General features: G+C 32.6%; 2 protein-coding genes across 3 annotated transcripts in view; both read left to right on the forward strand.

Annotated features, from left to right (window-relative positions):
- The window catches only part of LOC113519028 (uncharacterized), a 404087-nt gene that overhangs the window by 274224 nt on the left and 108455 nt on the right, over positions 1 to 21408 (forward strand). The window lies entirely within an intron of this gene.
- LOC113519027 (autophagy-related protein 16-1) overlaps positions 1 to 21408 on the forward strand; it is a 223749-nt gene that overhangs the window by 194022 nt on the left and 8319 nt on the right. For both annotated transcript variants that reach the window (XM_052892770.1, XM_052892771.1), the window contains 3 exons: positions 368 to 452; positions 1114 to 1260; positions 16407 to 16542. In XM_052892770.1, the coding sequence (XP_052748730.1) occupies positions 368 to 452; positions 1114 to 1260; positions 16407 to 16500 (326 nt within the window). In that variant the 3' untranslated portion in view covers positions 16501 to 16542. The remainder of the gene's footprint in view (positions 1 to 367; positions 453 to 1113; positions 1261 to 16406; positions 16543 to 21408) is intronic.

A 21408-nucleotide genomic window follows, 5' to 3' on the forward strand; every position in this document is an offset into this window, starting at 1 on the left:
CTTTTTTGTTTTTGTTAGATTTGAAATATTATCGTCATAGTTGATTAAATAATTGTCAATTATATACAGTCGAATAAAAAACTCCTTTCTTTCGAAAACGGGTAATACATTTAGTGAATAATATTAAAACATTTTTCAGCAGCCTGTACCAGTAAATCGATATTCATTGCACTTAATAAAGGTCGATGACTTCTTAAAATCTTTGATGATATGCGACATATTTGGACACCGCAAGTGTACATAGACATAAAATTATATACTTATAAAATTTGCATAATGGACTTTTCTGACGTGTACATAAATCGCATTATCAAGTGTTTGCAATCCATTATGAAACACCATGTATACTAAACTTTTTTTTTTACAGATAGTAACTATTTACTGGCGTGCGTGCGAGACGACACAATACAACTAATAGACTTGCGGATGAACACGATAGTCCGCTCTTTCAGGTAACATTAACCAAACATGTTTATGACTGTCTGTCCCATTGAGTTGATAGCACAAATCTTCACAATTTACTTTAAGTTGTAAATAACGATATATTGTCGTGCCAGGTCTCGCCACTTTCGTTTTCCGTTTCCGCGTAATTATAGTCTTAGTGTAAGTAAAAAGTGACATTCCTAAACGGACTGTCACTTTACTTTTTGTGCCGCCTAATGTCCTCATGCTGTGAAGTGGTATCATTGAAATCAAGTATACAATGGCGGGTAAACTGGCAAATCATCATAGCTTTGCCAATACCAATTGGTCATAAACTCTAAAAGTTATTTGATATTGCTTTATCAGAGCATCGAACCCAGAAAATCAAAATTATCAGTCATAGAAACAATGTCGTATTACTACATGAGCAGCAATTTATAATCATTACTAATTTTATAAATTCAGAAGTGCGTCGTGAAAATATACCTATTAATAATATAAATGCGAAAGTTTATTAGTGTAGATGGATGTTTGTTACTTTTTAATGCAAAAACTACCGAATGAATTTGAATGAAATTTGTTACACAGATATGTTAGATCCTAACTTACAATTAAGGTACTTTATGTACTTACTAATACTTATAATACTTTTACGACTCTGTTCTAATGATAATTATATTCTGTTTCCAGCCACGAATCGTTCAAAGTCGGGTGCGATTGGTCCCGTGCAGCATTCGGTCCAGGTGGACGGTTGCTTGCAGTGGGATCAGCAGATGGCGCTGTGTTCGTCTGGAACACACATTCGGGACGGTTAGAAGTAATACTCAAGGACCACTCGTAAGTATACAGCATAATTGTAAAATTTTCAAACTATTTATGGCAAAATTAAACCAGGTTACCAGCGGCTATATTATGTCAGTAATTTATTGACACTTCTTGTTTGAAATAGACTCAAGCTGACAGTTTCAGTTACTTAAACTGTTAAATACTATATCCTTAATTACAAAACTGTTTTTAACGAGAATTATTAGTAACTGAGTTGTAATTCTGCCTCAGGTATAAAACCATGTCACAGAATATTACACATATTACTAGACGACAATTGAGATGCAACAGTGTCTACCTGTTTCATGTTTTTTATGCAAATGGAATGGCAAACAAGCTGACAGCCTGTCTGGATTGTGGTAACCGTCGCCTATAAATCTTAATAGCTCGATGGATATCATAGAATATACCATAGGGACTTTGTACAAAAGTCGATTACTTGGGTGCCTCTGTCCCATTTGTGTTTCAATCGTAAAGCAGTTGTGTTTGCATGGCTATTTCGGTTTGAAGGATGGGATATGGCGTGAATTTACTGGGTACGGAGGAATAACAACTGAGTCCTCAGGAAGGGCAACGCATGGGGGGTATCATAGGCGAAACAGTATACTCTGTTATGTCCATGGTACTGCTCATGTCTATATGCGACGGTTACCACTTTCCATCAGGTGGGCCGTCAGCTTGTTTGCCATTCTAAGTTTTATAAAAAATAAAAACACTGCGACACCTTTGTTGTCTTTCACTTTGACCTTTATAAATGCCTACTAATACTACTAATATATCCCACTTTTCCAACCGAAACATAGGCATGCAAACAGCAACTTTACTGTAGTAACGTAAGTGGGACACACATACCCAAGCAGACAACTTTTGTACAAAGTCTCTTTCTGCTAGATTTTGCTCTGTATCTAACAACAACGTACGTTTATATGCAACAATTGACCGTGAACTGTTGCGGTTGCACCGCAATTGTTGTCTTGTGAATACACGGCTTTAGAAAGCCGCCAACTATTTTCTCTATTGAGTTTAGTTTTATTTTAATATCAATAGGTCTACGAAATAAATAATTACGTGTCAATCTGTTCCTACATAATGATAGGGTTGTCCATATAATTTAGAGATTATTCAACAATGACAGAATAATAAAATATGACGTTTGTCTTTGAAAAATGTCGATAAATGTCTATTTAAAATAAAGACAACCTTGATGGTGTAGCGGTTTAACACTTTATTTCATCTTCTAATTTTTCTATTTTATACTAGCTTTTTGCCCACTGCTCTGTACGCCTTGATTTCGGAAGTAGAAAAACTAATGAAATAGACCAGAGTTCTAGATGACGTGTCAAAAAGCATTAACTAGTTTTTAAGTTAAATGTTCAGGTGCCCAATTGTGAAAACCACATCTAAATGTTTTTGCATGATGCCAGAATAAACATACAGAAAGACAGACAAAATTTCTGTTGTATTGTTTTGGCGTTATGAATTAGTATTATTGAAATCTCTCATATTATTTTTTTTTTAATATCTCTCATGTACAGACATCGTCTAGTTACAATTATCAACCAACTTCAAAAACTTCTTAATTCTTTTATATTTGTTTTTATATTTGTTACCTCATAACTCCGTCAGTTGTAAACTGATTTAGAAAATTCTTTTTTATCTGAAAGGATATATTTACAAATTGGTCCCATAGATTTTTTTTTTTAAATTGGTTCTATTTTAAATCAAAATAATTGGATTTACCACAATTAAAGTCTATTTTAATTTAATCTAATTGCGTAAACGAGCATTGCGATACGGAGAGATAAGTATTGTTAATAGTGGGAACGCTAGTCACCATCGCTAATACTGTACCATGTCAGGTCGACCTCCACGCGGTTTTCCCTGGACCGCGGATTTACCGCTAAAAGCATCCTTATCATCTTTCAATGATGCCCCGCCATTATACACCATTAACATAAACCATTCCATTTATAGATAGACAATACAGGTACACCATTCCGTTTTTATCAATTAAAAGAATTTTCACGGGATTTTTATATAAAAATATATTACAATATAATATTTAATAAAAATTAACTTTTTATATATATATATATATATATATATATATATCAAAAGACCTCAAAAATAAATTTTTAACCATTTTTTAGTGTTCCGTACCTTCAAAGAAAAAAATGGAACCATTATAGGATCACTACGTTGTCCGTCTGTCTGTCTGTTAAGAACCTTTTTCTTAGGAACGCGTTAAGTGAAAATTAATATCATATACTGAGATCTTCAATCTCTTAAAACAGTGAATAAATCAAGCTTTTAAATCGACGCAATCAGATGTTTATGTTCCATTTATATCGCATATTTTGACACTCGCAAAGGGACTCAAAACCTATAGGATAATTCCCATTGTTCTAGAGTCATAAAATTTCGCAAGAAGCAATATCTTCTAGCATAAGTAAAGAAGGAAAATCCGAAAACCGTAAATTTGTAGTTATTTCACAAAAAAATTAAACTTAATGATTTTGTACGGAACCCTCGTTGCGCGAGTCTGACTCGCATTTGACCGGCTTTATTGTTTTAAATTCACCATTCTTGATGGTAGGGTTACTAATTGGTTCCAACTCGTTAAGTACCTGCTTCGTATTAATAAACGGCGTTTAATGTAAAATAGTTTTTAGTTTCATATTTCCGTTAACATTAAGTAGATATAGGAAAAAAAATTAATTAGTAAATGTAAAGTAAAATTTCATGAAAAATTAATGAAAATAATCCTATTGTTAAAACAGGATTCCATACTGTGTACTTGATGACCAAGGAATTGATAATAAAATTCTTTAACTGATATTTTATGTTTGTATAATGTAAAAGTTATAATTATGTAATTATAAGTATATACTCATAATATATTATTATTTGTGTAAACCTGAAATTAAAAGTATATATAAGTGTTGGCTGTTTAAAAATTATACACTGCTGTATTCGCTGACGTTGATGCTCCTTTCCACTTTGGGTTTGCTGGAAGAAAACTCTATCAGAGTTAAGCTCGCCTTTGTACTTTTGTTTACCTCTGTTATATTTATAACTAATGTGTACAATAAACTATTAAATAAAAATAAAAATAAATAAAATATTTATTATTATTATTATTTGACTTATAAATAAATGCAAAAATCTAATAATTTTGAAAAAAATATATAACAATTTCATATTAATTTATTATTTGAAGAAGAGTTAAAAGAAAACTTTTATTACTTATCGTCTTTCTGTCCTTATCCTTATTATTATCTCAAACTCTCTAATATTATTCTCTCTCATTCTTTTATTATATTATACCTTATCATCTTAAAAAATAAGAAGCAGGATTTTGATTAAAAAAAAAGACTTCAATAATGCTACTTTCTAACATTTAAATTACTATCACTACATTTTAGTAAACTCGAAGAACTTTGTCCTAAATAAATTGATAAATATTTCTCGGGACTATTTAAAACCTTTGACAGGTGTTTGATGTTTCAATCTCCCTCCGGCTTCGAGCACTGGCAATTAGTTGTCCGAATCATCAACAAAAATAATTAAAAACTTGTTTAAATTTTCAAATTGGATCTAACAGTAATAATTTGCTAGGTATATATTGAAATATTCTATCGGTTATCTAGTATCCGTATGACAAGTTTTGTTTAGTTTGGAGCTAGGCAGGACTTTGTAATTTCTTTTTTATTTAATTTATTTATTATTCACCGTGTGGTCCCAGCATAGATTGGACCAACCCTTTCTACCCCATGTGCGTCGTAACTCCGTCCGTTCGTTTATCTTAATACATTACCAAAGACTAACTGTGGTTGCCAACCCTTCTGCCAAACGTGGAAACTACTGGAAAACCCTTCTTTATGGTGAAGGCCTAAGTTCAGCAGTGGACATTTAAAGTGATTTATTATTATTAACTTGGATATTTTATTCCATAAATAATATCCGTATATATTACTTATGTAAATTTATTTAATGTCTGAAATATGGGACTATCTGACGATCTATCACAAGATTTGAAATTAGTCGAGTGTTCTCGACAAAAAATATACGGAAGTCAATCCAGTTATTATTAAAAACTATACAATTTATTGTGGGATCTGTGCCCATGTTAATATGCAAAATAAACGACAATTGAAATTAGAATAAGGGAACTTATTCCAATTTCAATCGTGATCGCTGTGATGCTACGCACGCACTACCTACTTGGCAAAGGATGCATCTGCATTATGTATTTGAGCAAGTATTATGTTGTTTTTAGAATAATAAAAGAAAAAAACTACCAGCATATATAACTGTTATATATGCTCTGCATAAAATTTATATATATATGACTAATTACTATTACCTTTACTAGTGTGAGGATGTCATTTTCTGGTATCAAGATATACTACGCAACCTTCGTTATATACGAAAGCCTCTAGCGTGGCTTTTTAAACAACAGCTTTTGATTCGAATTAAAAATGTCGAAAATCCACATTCACACAATGTACAAGACAATTTTTGCTTCCAAGTACATTTTGCTCTGAAGCAAATATTATTAAGTGATATACAAAACAGTATATGCGCTTTTTTTCTTACAGACTTATTAAAACTTCCTTCATTTGCGTTGCTTCACCTGTACGAATCAATAAATAGAGTATTATATACTATGTGTTAAATTTGGTTAATCATGTTCGAAATTTTATTCAAATCTGTTTAGCCGTTTTAACGTGATTAAGTAACAACTGTCCAGATATCTTATCATATAAGTACGAACATCTTTACAAACTTTCATATTTATAATATTAGAAGGATCGGTAGTAATAGAGAAAAAAAATGTAGCTCACTTCCGCGAAACACAGTTTGAGAACTGAACTATACAGCTTAACTTATGGTATTATAAATAGAATATCGTAGTCTCAAGCAAGTTCTAGGTTCCAATTACTGGACCTGAAGTTACAACACCGTAACATGTACGCAGGTTACTTGTTACGGAAATGATTCATTTTAAAGAAAAATTTATAATGATCCCATTGGTTTTAACGCATTCACTACACGCAACACTCTGTGTACTACTACATAATCTGCACATGTCTAAGAATAGAACCGGTTTGCAAATGATCTATAAATATTAAGACAATAAAGAGTAAAGTAACAATAAATAGTATCTATCTGTCAAGGTACTGTAATTATAAAGTACATAACAATTTGTTTAATTTTAGTAATACGGGAGTTTATAGGCTTAAGGTTTTTTATGTTAAATAAGTACCTATCATAATAAACCTTACTGCATAGTAATTGTAGGTACTAGTATTGCATAGCTACTGTCTATAACTATATATAATTCCACTTTTAAATGTAGCTTGGAAAGACATACTTTGTACAAAAAAGGTTGACTAGTGTCAGCTCCGTACAGGCAACACTGTGTAGTACAACCCCCTTCTATAGGGGGAAAGGGATTGTTAGCAATGGAGTTCGACATTGCTAGCAATCGACCTCCACGTGGTTCCCCCTGGAAACCATCGTGAACAATTCTTGTTGAATTCGTCACGATGGGCTAACTGACCTGCTTCATCCTCATCTATTATCCCTCACTGGTGCCCCGCCGGTGTATACCAATAGCGCGGGTGGGGTTACCATTCTATTATCATCCATTAAAAAAAACCCCTTCTATATGGAACGTCGACCTCTTATATTGCAGGCAGCCATCAGATGGAGGTTACTCGGGACTGATAAACGTTATTGAAATCTTTATCTTAAATTATACTCATTCATACCATACCTATGTAAATTGACAATATATTTCCCTCATACAATACAATACGCTGCAACAACTGTTTAACGTCAATTTAATGATTGCCAACCTTTGATAAGAAACCACCGTTGGGAAAGAAGCCACTACCAGCTCCTTACACTACCAAAATATCTTGCTTACAATCACATCGTGTACCGTTCCCTACGGCTTGACCCTACTGACATCCAATAAGTGTCAGCGAACACATATCTGACCTTGAATATAAAACTGGAATTGTCTCGCTCGTGACATCGAATAGTTTTCCCGTAACATTTTGCATGGACAATTGAAATCGTGAGGTCAACATTGGCTCAAGTTGTATTGCTATTGCAAATTTCTCTTTCCCATACAGTACGCGGTGTTTTACTTACACGAAATTAAGTTCATACACCTGCCTACTACTGGGATTTACTACTGAGTTATAGAATATGCGATAAGTATAACGTGCTGCGTACAAACAGATTTATCTCCGCAAGAAAAAATACAACACTATTTAATTATAAAACGAAAAGTTAACGAGAGCACATTTCTGCACAATTTGTAGTAAGTAAAATGTTTTATAAACATTAAATTTTAAATATTTGAATAATATGATTAAGCTACCCCTTCCTTTGCCGTGGGTATCGTAAGAGGCAACTGAGGGAACTTAATTGTCGAGGGTTGACCTTTTAAAACATCATCAAAGGCTAACCGCGGTTGCCAATCCGCCTGCCAAGTGTGGCAACTACAAGCAAAACTCTCCCTTATGGAAGGGTCCCATGCTCAACAGTAGACAGTGAACGGCTGCTATGATCATATTCATACGTCATCAAAATAGAAACAAACCTCGTCTTTCGCAACGAAATCTTTGATGGAATTCGTTAATGTTCGACCGATAATGTTTACGAGTACTCCCTATAGATGATATCGGTTACAAAAAAATCGGAATTGATAAATTTTGTAAACATTAAAAACCGACTCCTTTAGGTCGCTTATAAACAGTTACTAAAATTATTAATTTAATCACACAAACTAATATAATATGAAAATAAAAAATTTAATTTTTCATATCAATACTAAACATTTGAAATTAAATTCGAATATTGAACTTTTTACATAGTGTTGTAAGTGATTTCTATTCATCACAATTTCCCATAGTTTTCCCATTTTCCATCATCATTCCCCTTCTAGACAATATTGTTTTTAATTTAAATAATGAACTATTCTTTTAAAACCATACCTACTTACTAAATGCAGACTTGTCCAACTCATAATACTCCTAATACATTTTTAGATGCAATCGGGACTCGCACTCGTACACGATGCGAGAATAAATAATTTCTTTGTGAGAAGGACAAAAGTAACGCAGAAACATTCCTACACATCTCAACACACATATTTTTGCTTAGTAACACTTGTCCTCGATGTTTGTTTAAACAGTTTACTCCGCGGTCGCTTTATAGTTGCACGGTTAAGTCTAATTCAATATTGAAACAAATAGTACGGTTTCCCTGCATTTACTTTCCGATATACCGTTGCTACATAAAACTATTATCTTCTCCGGCTAAAATCAATTTGAACACAACAACAATATCGAAGTAAAGTAAGATGTGTAATAAAGATTGCTTTCGTTTTGGTCCAGCTATTGTTTCCCATTTCATATTGAGAACCTCTCGTGTATTGTATTAAATTTATACTATATACTTTACATCGTACAATACAATCGCCCAAGAATTCAACTGACTCATTATCATTATTTACTTAGAAACTACGTTTAAATAAAAATATTATTTTTATCTGATTAAAATATACGTATTTCTATTATACACTGCCGCCCACTTCTAGTATCGAAATTGAATATCTAAATACTTTATTTAACAGATCAGAGTTAGGTTTCTCAATTAAGTATTCTGTAAAATATACTCGTACATACTGTACTCTTTATCACTTCTTTATTTTATTTAATATCTTACATAAATAATAAAATATTAAGTATAGTATCTATAAAATGTTCAGATTATTAAGAGATTTTTATACAATGTGAGATGATGTGAGAGATGTGTTGATAACACATCTAATTGTATAAACTTTCAAAATCTATAGGTTACTAGCTAACCCAGCAAACGTTATTCTACTATATAATTTTTTTTTTCTGGATAAAGTCGCCCTAGTCCTCTAGCGGTATGATCTACTTATATCTACTTATATACTTTACGATCTATTCTCATACCTATATTAAAAATATATATATATAAAAATCGGTCGATCCTTTTCGAAGAATTCCGAATATAAATACCGCTACACGAGATTTTTTCGTATATAACTCCAAATATTGCTAAATTGAAACTAATTTTAAATTATATATTTTTGAATAAGTAATTTATTTAATCTCACCACAATAGAAATATTGTTTTTGTTGCTTATATTCAAAAGATTGCTTCGTATTTAATATGTATTAATTGATCATCTTGTTATTAATAATCTATAAGCTTTTCTAAAATGTGTTTTTTTTTTACTTTTCTAAGAAAAACCCCTATTTTAATCAGTATATAATTTATATGATACCAATATCCGTAGCAGTATACCCTATCGATTGCAAGAGAAATTATCTAAAATATAAAGCATATACATGATGTAACATAAACTAGTGGACACTTGTATTTGGAAGTCGCTTGAAAATAAAAATATTGGAAACATACTCGAATTTATAATATTATTACTCCAATTAGTAATTTAATAGAACACAGGTGGTTTATATCTCGGGGCGCGGTTTAACGAACTCTGCAAAAGGAGCGACGTTTCCGGAAATGTACAATAGAGCACCGATGTCGACGTGACGGTCTCTCGGTGCATTTGAATGTTATCTGTGGCCGCGTCTGTGCTGCGCCCGCCGCCCGTCCGCCGGCCGCGCCCGCGCCCGTGCCTCACTCGCGCCCAGCGTGCGCCATGCTCGGAAAATTAACAGGAACAAGTGCGACACGCATAGCTTAACCATATACTGAACGGTTGGCCCGTGTCCGCGACATATCGGGTGTTTTATCCTACTAATGTAATAAATACGAAAATGTATAAGGATATTAGGATGTTTGTTACTCAGTCACGCGTAAACAGCTAGACGAATTTGTATCATAGTTTATAGACTATGCCAACAGTCGATTAAACAAACACCTCTGACTAACCCATTAGCAATTATAGTTGTGAGCATATATGTCTTTGTTCTGTATCATGTTAACACGTTGGGTAGGGGCGAAAGGATCATTAGTAATGCGGGCTACCAGTCCCATTACTAGCAATATACCCTGTTAGGTCGACCTCCACGCGGTTCCCCCTGGAAACCATCGTGCTGAGTTCCAGGTGTATTCATCACGATGGGCTGACTGACCTGCTTTTTTCATTATTCACCTATCATCCCTCACTGGTGCCCCGCCAGCGTATACCGTTAGCGCAGGCGGGGTTACCATTCCATTAATCATGCATTAAAACACGCTGGGTACTTTTAACTCGTGCGATAAAAGTCGCAAAATAGCTAATTATATATATTAGTAAGTTTAAAATCACGACAAAGTAATTTGTCAAATACATATTTAAAATTGATATTATTACAATTAATACGAGTAAATAATACTTTGTATACAAAAGTAGACAAAAGTTTTAGTCCATCCCTAATTAGTCAAAAATATGCATAATACTGTAATACATAAGAGAAACTTTTAAAGTGATACCAGTCACCGAAAACTGTCCGATGTGGTATGGATATGGTAATGAAATAAGCTATGACTTCTTTGAATCTGCCAGAACAGTGAAAAGGCCCGCCATTGACCTTGTGGTAAATATTAAGAGCGACCTCAAACAAGTTTAAATGCCTAAACTGACAAGCCAAGATAGAATAACTTTCCGTAAAAAAAAGGAGAAACTAGGAATTACAAGCAAACAGACAAAAGATGTAATTTTTATTTAATACAGAATTGGAGATCACCTAAAACAAAAATTATCGAAGCTATAATATCTTACATATTGTAACCCTAAAATGATTAAGTCCTTGTCATAATCCTTTCAGGTAACATGCCTTTGATTATATATATAATAGAGCTGCAGGGCTCGTTACTACATCCTGACTATTTAAAGCAGAATATGTACACGGAACGTGGAGCAGTCTCCTAAGTCACTGCGATAGGTATAGCAGCCCGGGGCAGTACACGCCACGACGCGAGCGCACTAACATCCTGCGACTCGGTCACAAATGTTTAATTATTCCCTCTCGGTGTACGCTAAACCTATTGTTGTCCTCGAAATAGTTGAGATTTATGATCTTGCTTATCGCAGATTTTGTGGCGCTAGCATTTATCTTCGGCGTCTGCGGAAAGCAACGTTGTCAGAGATCGTTGCGAACGTATGCGTTAGTTTGGAGAGTTTATTATTTAATATATAAATGTAAGCATGTAACGGAACTCGTATAAAATCGTATAAATACCTAAAATTATTCATGAAACTGATCAATTTTCCCTAAGGAACAGAAATCAAAATATGAAAAAAAATCAAAATTTATACTAAATGAAACTGAACACATGACAAGATGTTTTCTATATTCATTGGGTAAAAATGTTCAGTTTTACGAATACTAACCCTAATTTCGATTTTTTATATCCATTCCATTGCACGATGCATAAAATGATCGTTAATCATTTTTTTTTTTCTTTATTTAACCTCGCATTTAAATTCATTAGATGTTCCTGCTTTTTCTTATATGATATAGCTAACTACAGTCTCGCGTGCACTGAAAGTAATTCTCATGGTCAATTATAATGCATTCACACATTCTTAAAGTCACGATCATTCGAGTAATGATTTTTAGTAGCATTTGATGCGAGAACGTTTTCTATGCGAATTTATGGGTGTAGCATACGGTTAGTTTATCTTTCATTCACTTTCAATAGTATTTTGTGCTAAATCTTCACCATTCAATACTAAATAAAAGATAGGTATTAACAAAAATCTACTTTAAATTGTATCTGTACTCGTATTTATCACGATGCCCCAGAAACTAAAAATTTACTTTCAGACTTGTTTCTTTTCAGATCAAGTTTTAAAACTTATTCATTTGCCTACATATTTCCGTGAGTTTTGTTCAGGATAAGATTTTAATCGTTTATTAATTAGCTATTAATTAGCTTGCAATTATAATCAAAATGTATCGAAATGGAAAATTATTGTAATCCTTTATAAAAATCTATAAACCCTAAGCAAAGCTCTATAGTACGTTACGTCACTGATCCGAATATACGAATACATACGCGGACATCTATATAACATTGCAATTTTTTTCTTTTGCAGTCGAGAAAATAATGTTGTTACTTTTGATTAATGTTTGGATTTACGCAAGATTGTTGCCGATTGTGTCTTGGCGATAGACAAGCGAGCGTAAGTGCAGTAACTATGTTCGTTCAGACATTGTATGTTCGCTAATCGCGGATATAGGTGTGCATGCTTTTTGTATCGGAAAGGCAAACGACCGCTACGGATAGGTAACCTGTCTCCGAACACAGTAGGCGTATAATGCGGTTATGAATCAACGCGCGACTCGAATAATATATACGTTGTCATTATTTACGAACACACGTTCGTGGCGATATAAACCCACAGCTTACACTTCCAGTGCCAATTATATTTCTCATCATCATCTCCATCATATAATAACTCTATTTTCTCGCTGCTGGACAAAGGGCTCCTTATAAAAAAGTGACAGTACTATAACCATGTTGATCAGGGAAGGTTTCATTTTAAACTTCTCTTGTTGTTGTTGTCTTATTTTTAACTTTTAACAAATCCCTATACTAGGCCGCTTTGTCAACATAGTGTGTAGATTAATTAATCTCCATATCAATAATAGACGCTCCTCTTATAGAAAAAAAAAAAAAAACAAAAACAGGACGTTAATGACTCGTTATGATGGATAGATGATTATTTTTTGTACCACTTAACTGGTAAACAAGCATACAGCCCACTTGATGGCCAACGGTTATAATTGTTTGGTTTGTACTATTTTGACAAAATTAAACCATGTTAACTAAAGTTATTCGGTCATTTTACCTACATACAAAACTTTAATACTCCAATAGCTGCAAGTTAAAAGAGTTTGCAAAAAAAGTAAAAAAGCGAAACGATCTGGCTCTTAACCAATTTTTGCAAACTCAATTAATAATTGCACTTTTTAGTTCAATTATAATTCCCTATAAATTTGACTACAAAAACTATTTACAACATTTCAATTTGTTATTACAACGTTTAATGTGTATTAAGACTAATTGGTCTCGACTGATTTAACTGTTGTAATAACTCGTACTAATGAGAAACCAACAATCCTATTGACTTGTATCCCAATAAGAAAACAATTGCTAGATTTGTTCATTGTTTACGTTGCTTCCTTGTATCCATATTGGTTATTCCTCGAGGAGCTCGTTATACGCTACCAGGAGCGGTATGTGTAAACGAGCAGAACAAACCCGACGCTAATTCTTGTTTATGAGGACCCTTGCTCCGCATAGATACGATGTAAGGCCTTAAAGCGGCCTCCGACAATCAAAGCCAAGTAGAAATAGCTACCATTCTTGAAATGATATGTACCAGTGGAATCACAATCCTACCATATTACGATAAATCGACATGTGAACCCGATAATTTGAATATATCGCTCATCTTGACCGCCTTCTTCATTCGTCTTCTATGAACTGACATTATTCTGATTCGTCTATTTGTTTTTTGACGTGTTATTAAACGCTATACATTAATATCACGAGAGGTATGTTGAGTGCTTTTAGTGACACGGATTTTAGTGCCAGCAAATATTCGTTACTTGTTATTATGTAGATATGTGCCGCACGGAACTTTTATACTTATTTTGCACACGAATTTAGTGCAGTGTAACAAACAGTTCCTATAAATTAAGAGCATTCGTACCGAACTCAGACAGTCTAAATTAACAGTTGATTTTGTTTATTTAATTTGCATATCAATAATACAAATACATACATTGACAACATACATTAAAAAACGAAATATAGTATTTGCATCAATTATAGACATTAAAATAATACATTGATACAAAACAGTTTTATAGATACAAAAAATGACGTAAATGAATTTTTAATTTTTAAAAAATTTAGATAATTTTCAACAACAATTAAACGTATTTATGATTGATTATTTCTGCAGACTGTTCTAATGAGGAATTAAAAGATTAATCATCGAAAAAAGATACATATATATATGTACTACCCACTTCATATTTTGCGTATGAAATTTTCTAATAGTGTCTTGCCATCATAATAAGTTTTCAATGTCTTACCAAAAATCTTATTGCATAATTGAATGACGATGAGAACTTATAATTAGTAATCATTTGTAAGTAATGTGTAATGGTATAAAAAAATCTTATTAAATAATATATTTATGTTAGATATTAATACCGTTACAAATTTTATACATTGCACGTACGTGAATTTTAAATTATCAACTGACGGAGTTGTTTTTTTACTTCATCATCATCATATCAGCTATTAACTGTCCATTTTTGAATATGGACCTCCTCCATAGACATTGGATGGTTTTGCCAATATTTTTTTATTTTCATTCATGTAAATATATAACGATATTCATACTAAACTTCAAATTTTTGCTTAATATAATAATCAATACAAAGGCGTAATGCCTTAGCCCTCAGAAATGGTAACATATAAAAGGTATAAATGGATATAACAGAGTATACTGTGTCACTCATGATGGGTGACACAGTATACTCTGTTATATCCATGGCACTGTTCATGTCTATAGTTTAGGTTACACTTTCCATCAGTTGAGCCGTTATCTTGTATGCCATTCTAAGTTGCATCAAATAAATCGAATATACTGTTATACAATTTTACTTAAAAATCTAAAGTAATCAAGATAAATATTAACTCACAGTGATAGTAAATCAGTGCCAACGAGGAACTGTCACCAAAATTTTGCTTGACCGAAATTCTTATAAGTAACGATTTCGTGCTAGATCTGGTATCAGTAACCGTGAGACCTACATTAATGTATCTTTACTAGGCTTTGCTTAGCTAAAACAACGTCAAATTGTCTGAATAGAGTCAATAATAAACTACGTGAGATAATGTCCCTGCTGCCGTTCTTAGCAAAGCGTTCACTCCCAACAAAGGAGTCCTTGTTCATGATAAATCGTCAAGTTTAGGACCATTCAGAACTGTCCACTTTATATACACAATACTTTGCTCCTACGCAATGACATTTTCAATCACAATCAATAGCATACAGGCAGATTAATCCAATATAAACAATTGAATCTTATCGGATGTTACCATGTATTTCATCTAAATTACATTAACCTGAGTACAGTATTGTTCAATTTGAAACATAGTGCGACTTGATTAATTAGTAAGTTCCAATTTGAAATAATGGCAGTCAATGATTGGATGTGATTTTAGCGGTGGTCCAACCGAGGTGAATGCTCGCCATTTGGGACACCTACTTTTTACTTTTTTGTTATTGTTCGAATAATTTGTATCTACGCCGGTGTTCTGTTAATAATTATAATAAGTCATACAGTAAAATAATATTAGGCCTACAATCATGCGTCAAGTTTAATAGCAAATTAAAATTGAAACACGAATGGAAAAGGCCTATCAGTAAACAATGACTCGCTGACTTCACTATTTTTTACATATTATAATTATTAAAATTTATAACTCATCTATCATTCACTGCTAGAGACACAATTATCTCCTCAAATTTCGCCAGAAATTCATACTCGCATTACCTTTATCGTTTCCCTGCAATTAATTGCTCACTCTGCACCTTTCTCATCCCCATAAGTAAATAGTTTGCCCATGACTGAATATTATTGAAATGAGTAAAAATAACAATATAATAAATCAAGTCAATATAATATACGCTGTTTATAAAATGCCAAGACAGGTTGACAATTGATTAAACTTATTATCATAACATTATCTCCGTTCGTACGAACTTCGTAGGAAGCTATTGTAGATACCACATATTTATATTTGTAGAGATGAAAGTTTTTTCCCGATAGGATCATAAAAAAAAATATTTATTTTTATTATTTTCTAACAAATTATCACCCATCAAGGGATGATTGCATAACGTTACTTAATCTCATTGGTTCCGACCGACGACCTAAAAGTGAATTAGCTATAAGCAATTTATAAAGGTAATCAACGCGTCCCAATTTTATAATTTACTTCACATCATTAGACTTAATATAAGAAAGGTCTACGAGGAAAATATAACGGGAACGGGAGTAGTATGTAATATGAAAAAGCTTAACGGCTTAATAAAATTATATTAATGAACGTATTTATTGCAGGTTGGCAGTGACGGCTGTATCGTGGCACCCGCAGTCTGGTCTCCTCGCCTCTGTGGACCGGGGCAAGCGGGCGCTCATCTGGGGCGACTTGTGACAAGCCTGGGACCCGCCGCGCCTCCCGCCACCCCTGCAACAGGTTAATAAAAATAGTCATCTATGACATATTTACCCTCGTAAAATGATGGGGAACACAGTTTTAGAAAGTGTCGGCACCTCTACTGTAAGGCGCAATAGCTGTATGTTATTTATTTTTTTATTTATAGTAAATAACTATTTATAGTTCAGCTCAATGAATTTTTAATCTAATTTAAAAAAGAGGAAAATATGCTATTTATTTTTCTCATACATATTTGTTATTTTTTAATACTCTGCGAAACGACAATTTAGCTAATTGTTTTTTTTTCGTAATGATTATTTTTGTGTGAAATAATGATGATTAATTATGTTAATATATTACCATCATCATATCTTCTAGAAAAAAATGTCTAATTAGTTCAAAAGTTCTCCGGTGATATGCTTACCATAAGCATATAGAACCTTATATAAAGGTATCATCTTTTTTCTAAAAAACAAGTGTCATTTGTTTTTTAAACATTTCAACCAAGTTATTGTTTTCTATATTTCACTAATATTTAGCAAAAATTTTGGCCACCAATGTCGCCTGCCGACGACAGGCCATTCTTTTGTTCAACCTTCCGACACTGGACTAACTCTCACGTGTGCACAACGGACGTGGGGGTCAAAGGTTTATTGCAGTCTACACTCTTGACACCATGTTCTGGTTTTGTAGCGCTGTGACGTGACTCCACACCGTGGACTGTTTCTACTTGACAATGACATGGACATTTAACTGAGAATTAAAATTATTACATAAGTAGAAAATGTCATAATAAATGGAGAAATTACCGCGCTATATGTGTGTGTGTGTGTGTGTATATATGTTACTCTTTTCTACCATTTTGCAAAATTTTTTATAATATTCAGTTCATATTGTTACCATGTCAACAATAAGTCGTAAACATTATAATGGTGTTCAACTATAAAATTAGCTAAATATTAAAAGTTCATTTTACTAACACAGGACCTACATTTAAATTATCTTCAGAAGATAGCGAATCCACGATAGCGAAAATCTGTTTTATAATTTGATAAAGTTATAATATACTATTATTGTAAACAAAAAAATGTTTAAAACTTGCCAAAATAGTAATACACGTATTCTAAAGTCTCTTTTTAGTTATTTACGTTAATATGACATCTTTTATTTACTAATAAATCAGTTTAATGTGTATTCGAAATTTTTATCTACCAAAGTTCTTATACGTATATATATCTAGATTTCTCTCAGCTCCTATTTGCACCAAACTGCAGACAAATTATATCTACCGTATCCCGCCATTATAAATGACCCAAAATATATCATAATAGGAATAATTGCGAAACACATATCTCTTCGTGACATTAAACTATTATAACCGCCAGTTTTTTTACGAACAAATTACATAAATCATATTAGATTAAAAACATTCTCAAGCTTGTAATTTAGATAATTACAGTCTTTACAAGCAAATATAAATGATAATGAAAAAAGGAATTATTATAACGTTTTGTTAAGATCGAGGCAAACGCACAATTTTATTGTTAAATTAATTTTATATTGTATATTACCATTAAATTATAGGATCAGTAAAAAAATAAATTCATTTTATATCCTTTAGTTTTTGCAAACATACATTAAGTCTCTCGAAGCAATCTGACCCGAGAGTCATCTTAATAAATGTCTCTCGGTAACTTTTTCTATTATTGTATAAACCGGCTATTGAAGTCGGTTTTTCCACAAAATTATGGTCAATCTGTTTTGAAATACAATTCGAAATGCCAGATAAATTCTAAACATTCTACGGAGTCGTAGCATCAAACTCACAAAGCATTCAAACCTTATAAATCACACAGTTAATGTAATTCAGGTTAGCTTTGACAATAAGTGTTATTGAAGCCTCTTAAAGCTCTATACTTGATTGATCGCTGATGTACGCTTAAGATTGGATATTTACAGGTATCGGGTTATTGGAAGCAATGCAATATTCGTATTATTTACGTCGTTCTTGGTTACTATTCTAATACTTAATTCAATTTTCTATTTTACCCTTTGTGAATACTAGTTATACAAACCATAGTCGTGCCTTAAAGATCTTTACGCCCTTTTTTTTATTATCTGTAATTGCTTGCTCTTGCTCTTTTCTTAATAATCTTCATTTTTAACTGTGAATTGTGAATTCCAATTGTAAATGTACATCATTGCACTCTTCATTAGATAGTGGAGAGTATATAAATCCCTGATATTATAGTGCCTTATATATTTGTTCCATAAAACAGAAATGCGTTCTTTATGTAAAAACTGAGTACACTAGTATAGTCAAGCCTCTTAATCATTAGGGGTTTAGGGCAACCAAGCCCAGAAACTTACAAAACGTAGCTTGTTTAATTCCAAAATTCTATTTTTATTATAATATCATATGGTTATAATATTACAGAAAATATTTATAAATAAAATATAGGAATTCTACTAAATTTGTAATTTTTTAAGTAGGCAATGTAGTAATGAAATCTAATTTTATTACAGTATCGATTAAAATATAAATAAAAATTCAATTCGCCACTTATTTCCTTACAAATCGACTAAGTCATCAACTGACCATACGGTATTGTCAACACTTACAAAGATTTCGTGCGCTTACCATCAAAATAGAGTGTCTACACATTTGCCACCCCTATTGTTGAAAAAAAATACAAACCTTGAATGTAGAAATTTAAGTATTGTACAATGAGACACAATACAATACAGCCAACAAGTGAAAGCGTGACTTTCGACTTTCATTAAGTTTTTGTGTAAGTATATGTATGGGCCTCGCGGACGGTCCATATTGTCTCGCGACATGAATCTGCGAACTATTCTAGATAAAGGTGCCAGCGCACTCGTCGTTCGACTTATCGAGAAGACGACGTGACTTATTTCAACTTTCAGTCATCTGTTCATTCGTTCATTACTTTCAGCGTCATTAATAATTCATTAATAATACGCTCACCTCTCAGTTGTTGTTGTTATTATGTTGGTCGAGTGCGATTGACTGATTTCTCATTTGGATGGGTAGCCATGTAGCATAGGGCGTGTAAATTTAAAACGATTTAAAAATTTATTTAGTGAAGAATGAGTTTCTCGGTTTTTGTTGTCATCGTTAGATATTGAAATTAATGGCTTGACAACTCTAAAAAAATGCTTAAAGAAAACGTTTTTTTTTTTATTTTTTTTTTTAAATAAATAACTGTAGTAAATTTTTCTATTTCTTACGATCATATATATTCTGATATTTTCTTAGTATAATGTTACACTTATTGCGTTTCTTCAAATTAATTCCATCTGCTAAAATGTCACCTGCGTCTTTGATACGCTATATTTATCTAGCTTAATATATTAATCTGTCAGTACTTGCTACCATATCAAATTCTTGGATAACGTTGAACTGGGCGCTATTTACCTCGCACGTGCCATCAGTCCGCAAGACGTTAAGAACGGTGATGGTTTGGCACAAGGCGACCACGCCGACCCACAGATCTGCTGTTCGCTTGATATAAGACCGTTGGCAGTACGCGGTGGACCATTCACGAACCGTTTGTCGCCAAAATGAAGCGGAAAATTTAATAGTCCATCGCGGTGTACGTGATCAGTATCGTATTTTTATTATACGTCCCACTTTCATTCCACACCGGGAGAGTACATACCTATTTGTAGAGGACATTTTCTTTCTTTTTATGTATTTTAATTAACTGCTATTCAATAGGAACGACATCTCGAAATGCCATACCAACCTGGCATAGATTTATAAGGTGTACTTACGCTCGAGTGATTTAAATTTCTTTAGTGGAATATCCACTAACGATTGTTTTGTAAAAATATTTTGATCTTGCAATTTATATAGAAATTACATATAATGTAAACTATTACAAATCTAATTGATATATTATAGTCACGATTCTTTATATTCTGTTAAACTAGTATTTATGTTAAATAGGCATGAAGCTATGGAAGATCGTGACAAAAATCCACAGTCGTGATGCTACATTTCTTTTTTTATGTTGTCTAATAATTCGTAACTTACATAAAAGCTTAAACATTGTTAAACTCTTATTATGCCTCTTTTATAGATGACACTGTCCTTTTTTTTTTTTTTAAATATCATTCTTAATGAGAAATTTATATCTACCAGTGAATAATGATAGGTAAGGATAAAAGCAGGACAATCGGCTCATCGTGATGAATTCACTAGGTATTAATCACTATGAGGGGGGACCGCGTGGAGGTCGACCTGATAAGGTATATTGCTAGCATTGGAAGAGCTAGTCCTCATTACTCACATCCCCCCCCCCCCCCCCAATATCGTAGCTACAAAGAAGTATGACGATAATGCCAGTGATGGAATGACTTATCTTAGTAAGGACATGTTACGTGGGGAAAAAAAAGTGATGTTTAAGAAAAACTTTGTATCTGAATTTAAAGGTCGAAATATACGTACCTACATATAATAAATTTTCGGCCGACTTAAGTTTTATGATACACTATTAAAAAATAAAAGTTAGGGCCGGTTTATTATCTATAAAAATTTAACAAGTGTCTCTACTGACCAGCGAAAACCACTTTCATTATAATGATTAAAATGTATAATGAGGCTTTTAACACAAAATTATCGATATACATTTCAAATTATTTTTTTAGAAAGTACATTTTTTTGTATCAAACATTCGTCTCTATCAGCAGCTCTTAAGTTTTGCTCACTTTTTGAATATAATAGTGCTTGTTACGTTGTAATAAATAAATAATACTCTATATTATTGAAAGTACAATGGACAGCCTTATCACTAAAAGTAATCTCTCTCTAGGTAATTTATATATATATTTATATATTTATAAATATTATATACTACCCATATAATATATATAAAAAAC

This window comes from Galleria mellonella, unplaced genomic scaffold (genome assembly GCF_026898425.1).
Source record: "Galleria mellonella isolate WM207_F2 unplaced genomic scaffold, CSIRO_AGI_GalMel_v1 utg165, whole genome shotgun sequence".
Classification (NCBI taxonomy): Eukaryota; Metazoa; Arthropoda; class Insecta; order Lepidoptera; family Pyralidae; genus Galleria; species Galleria mellonella.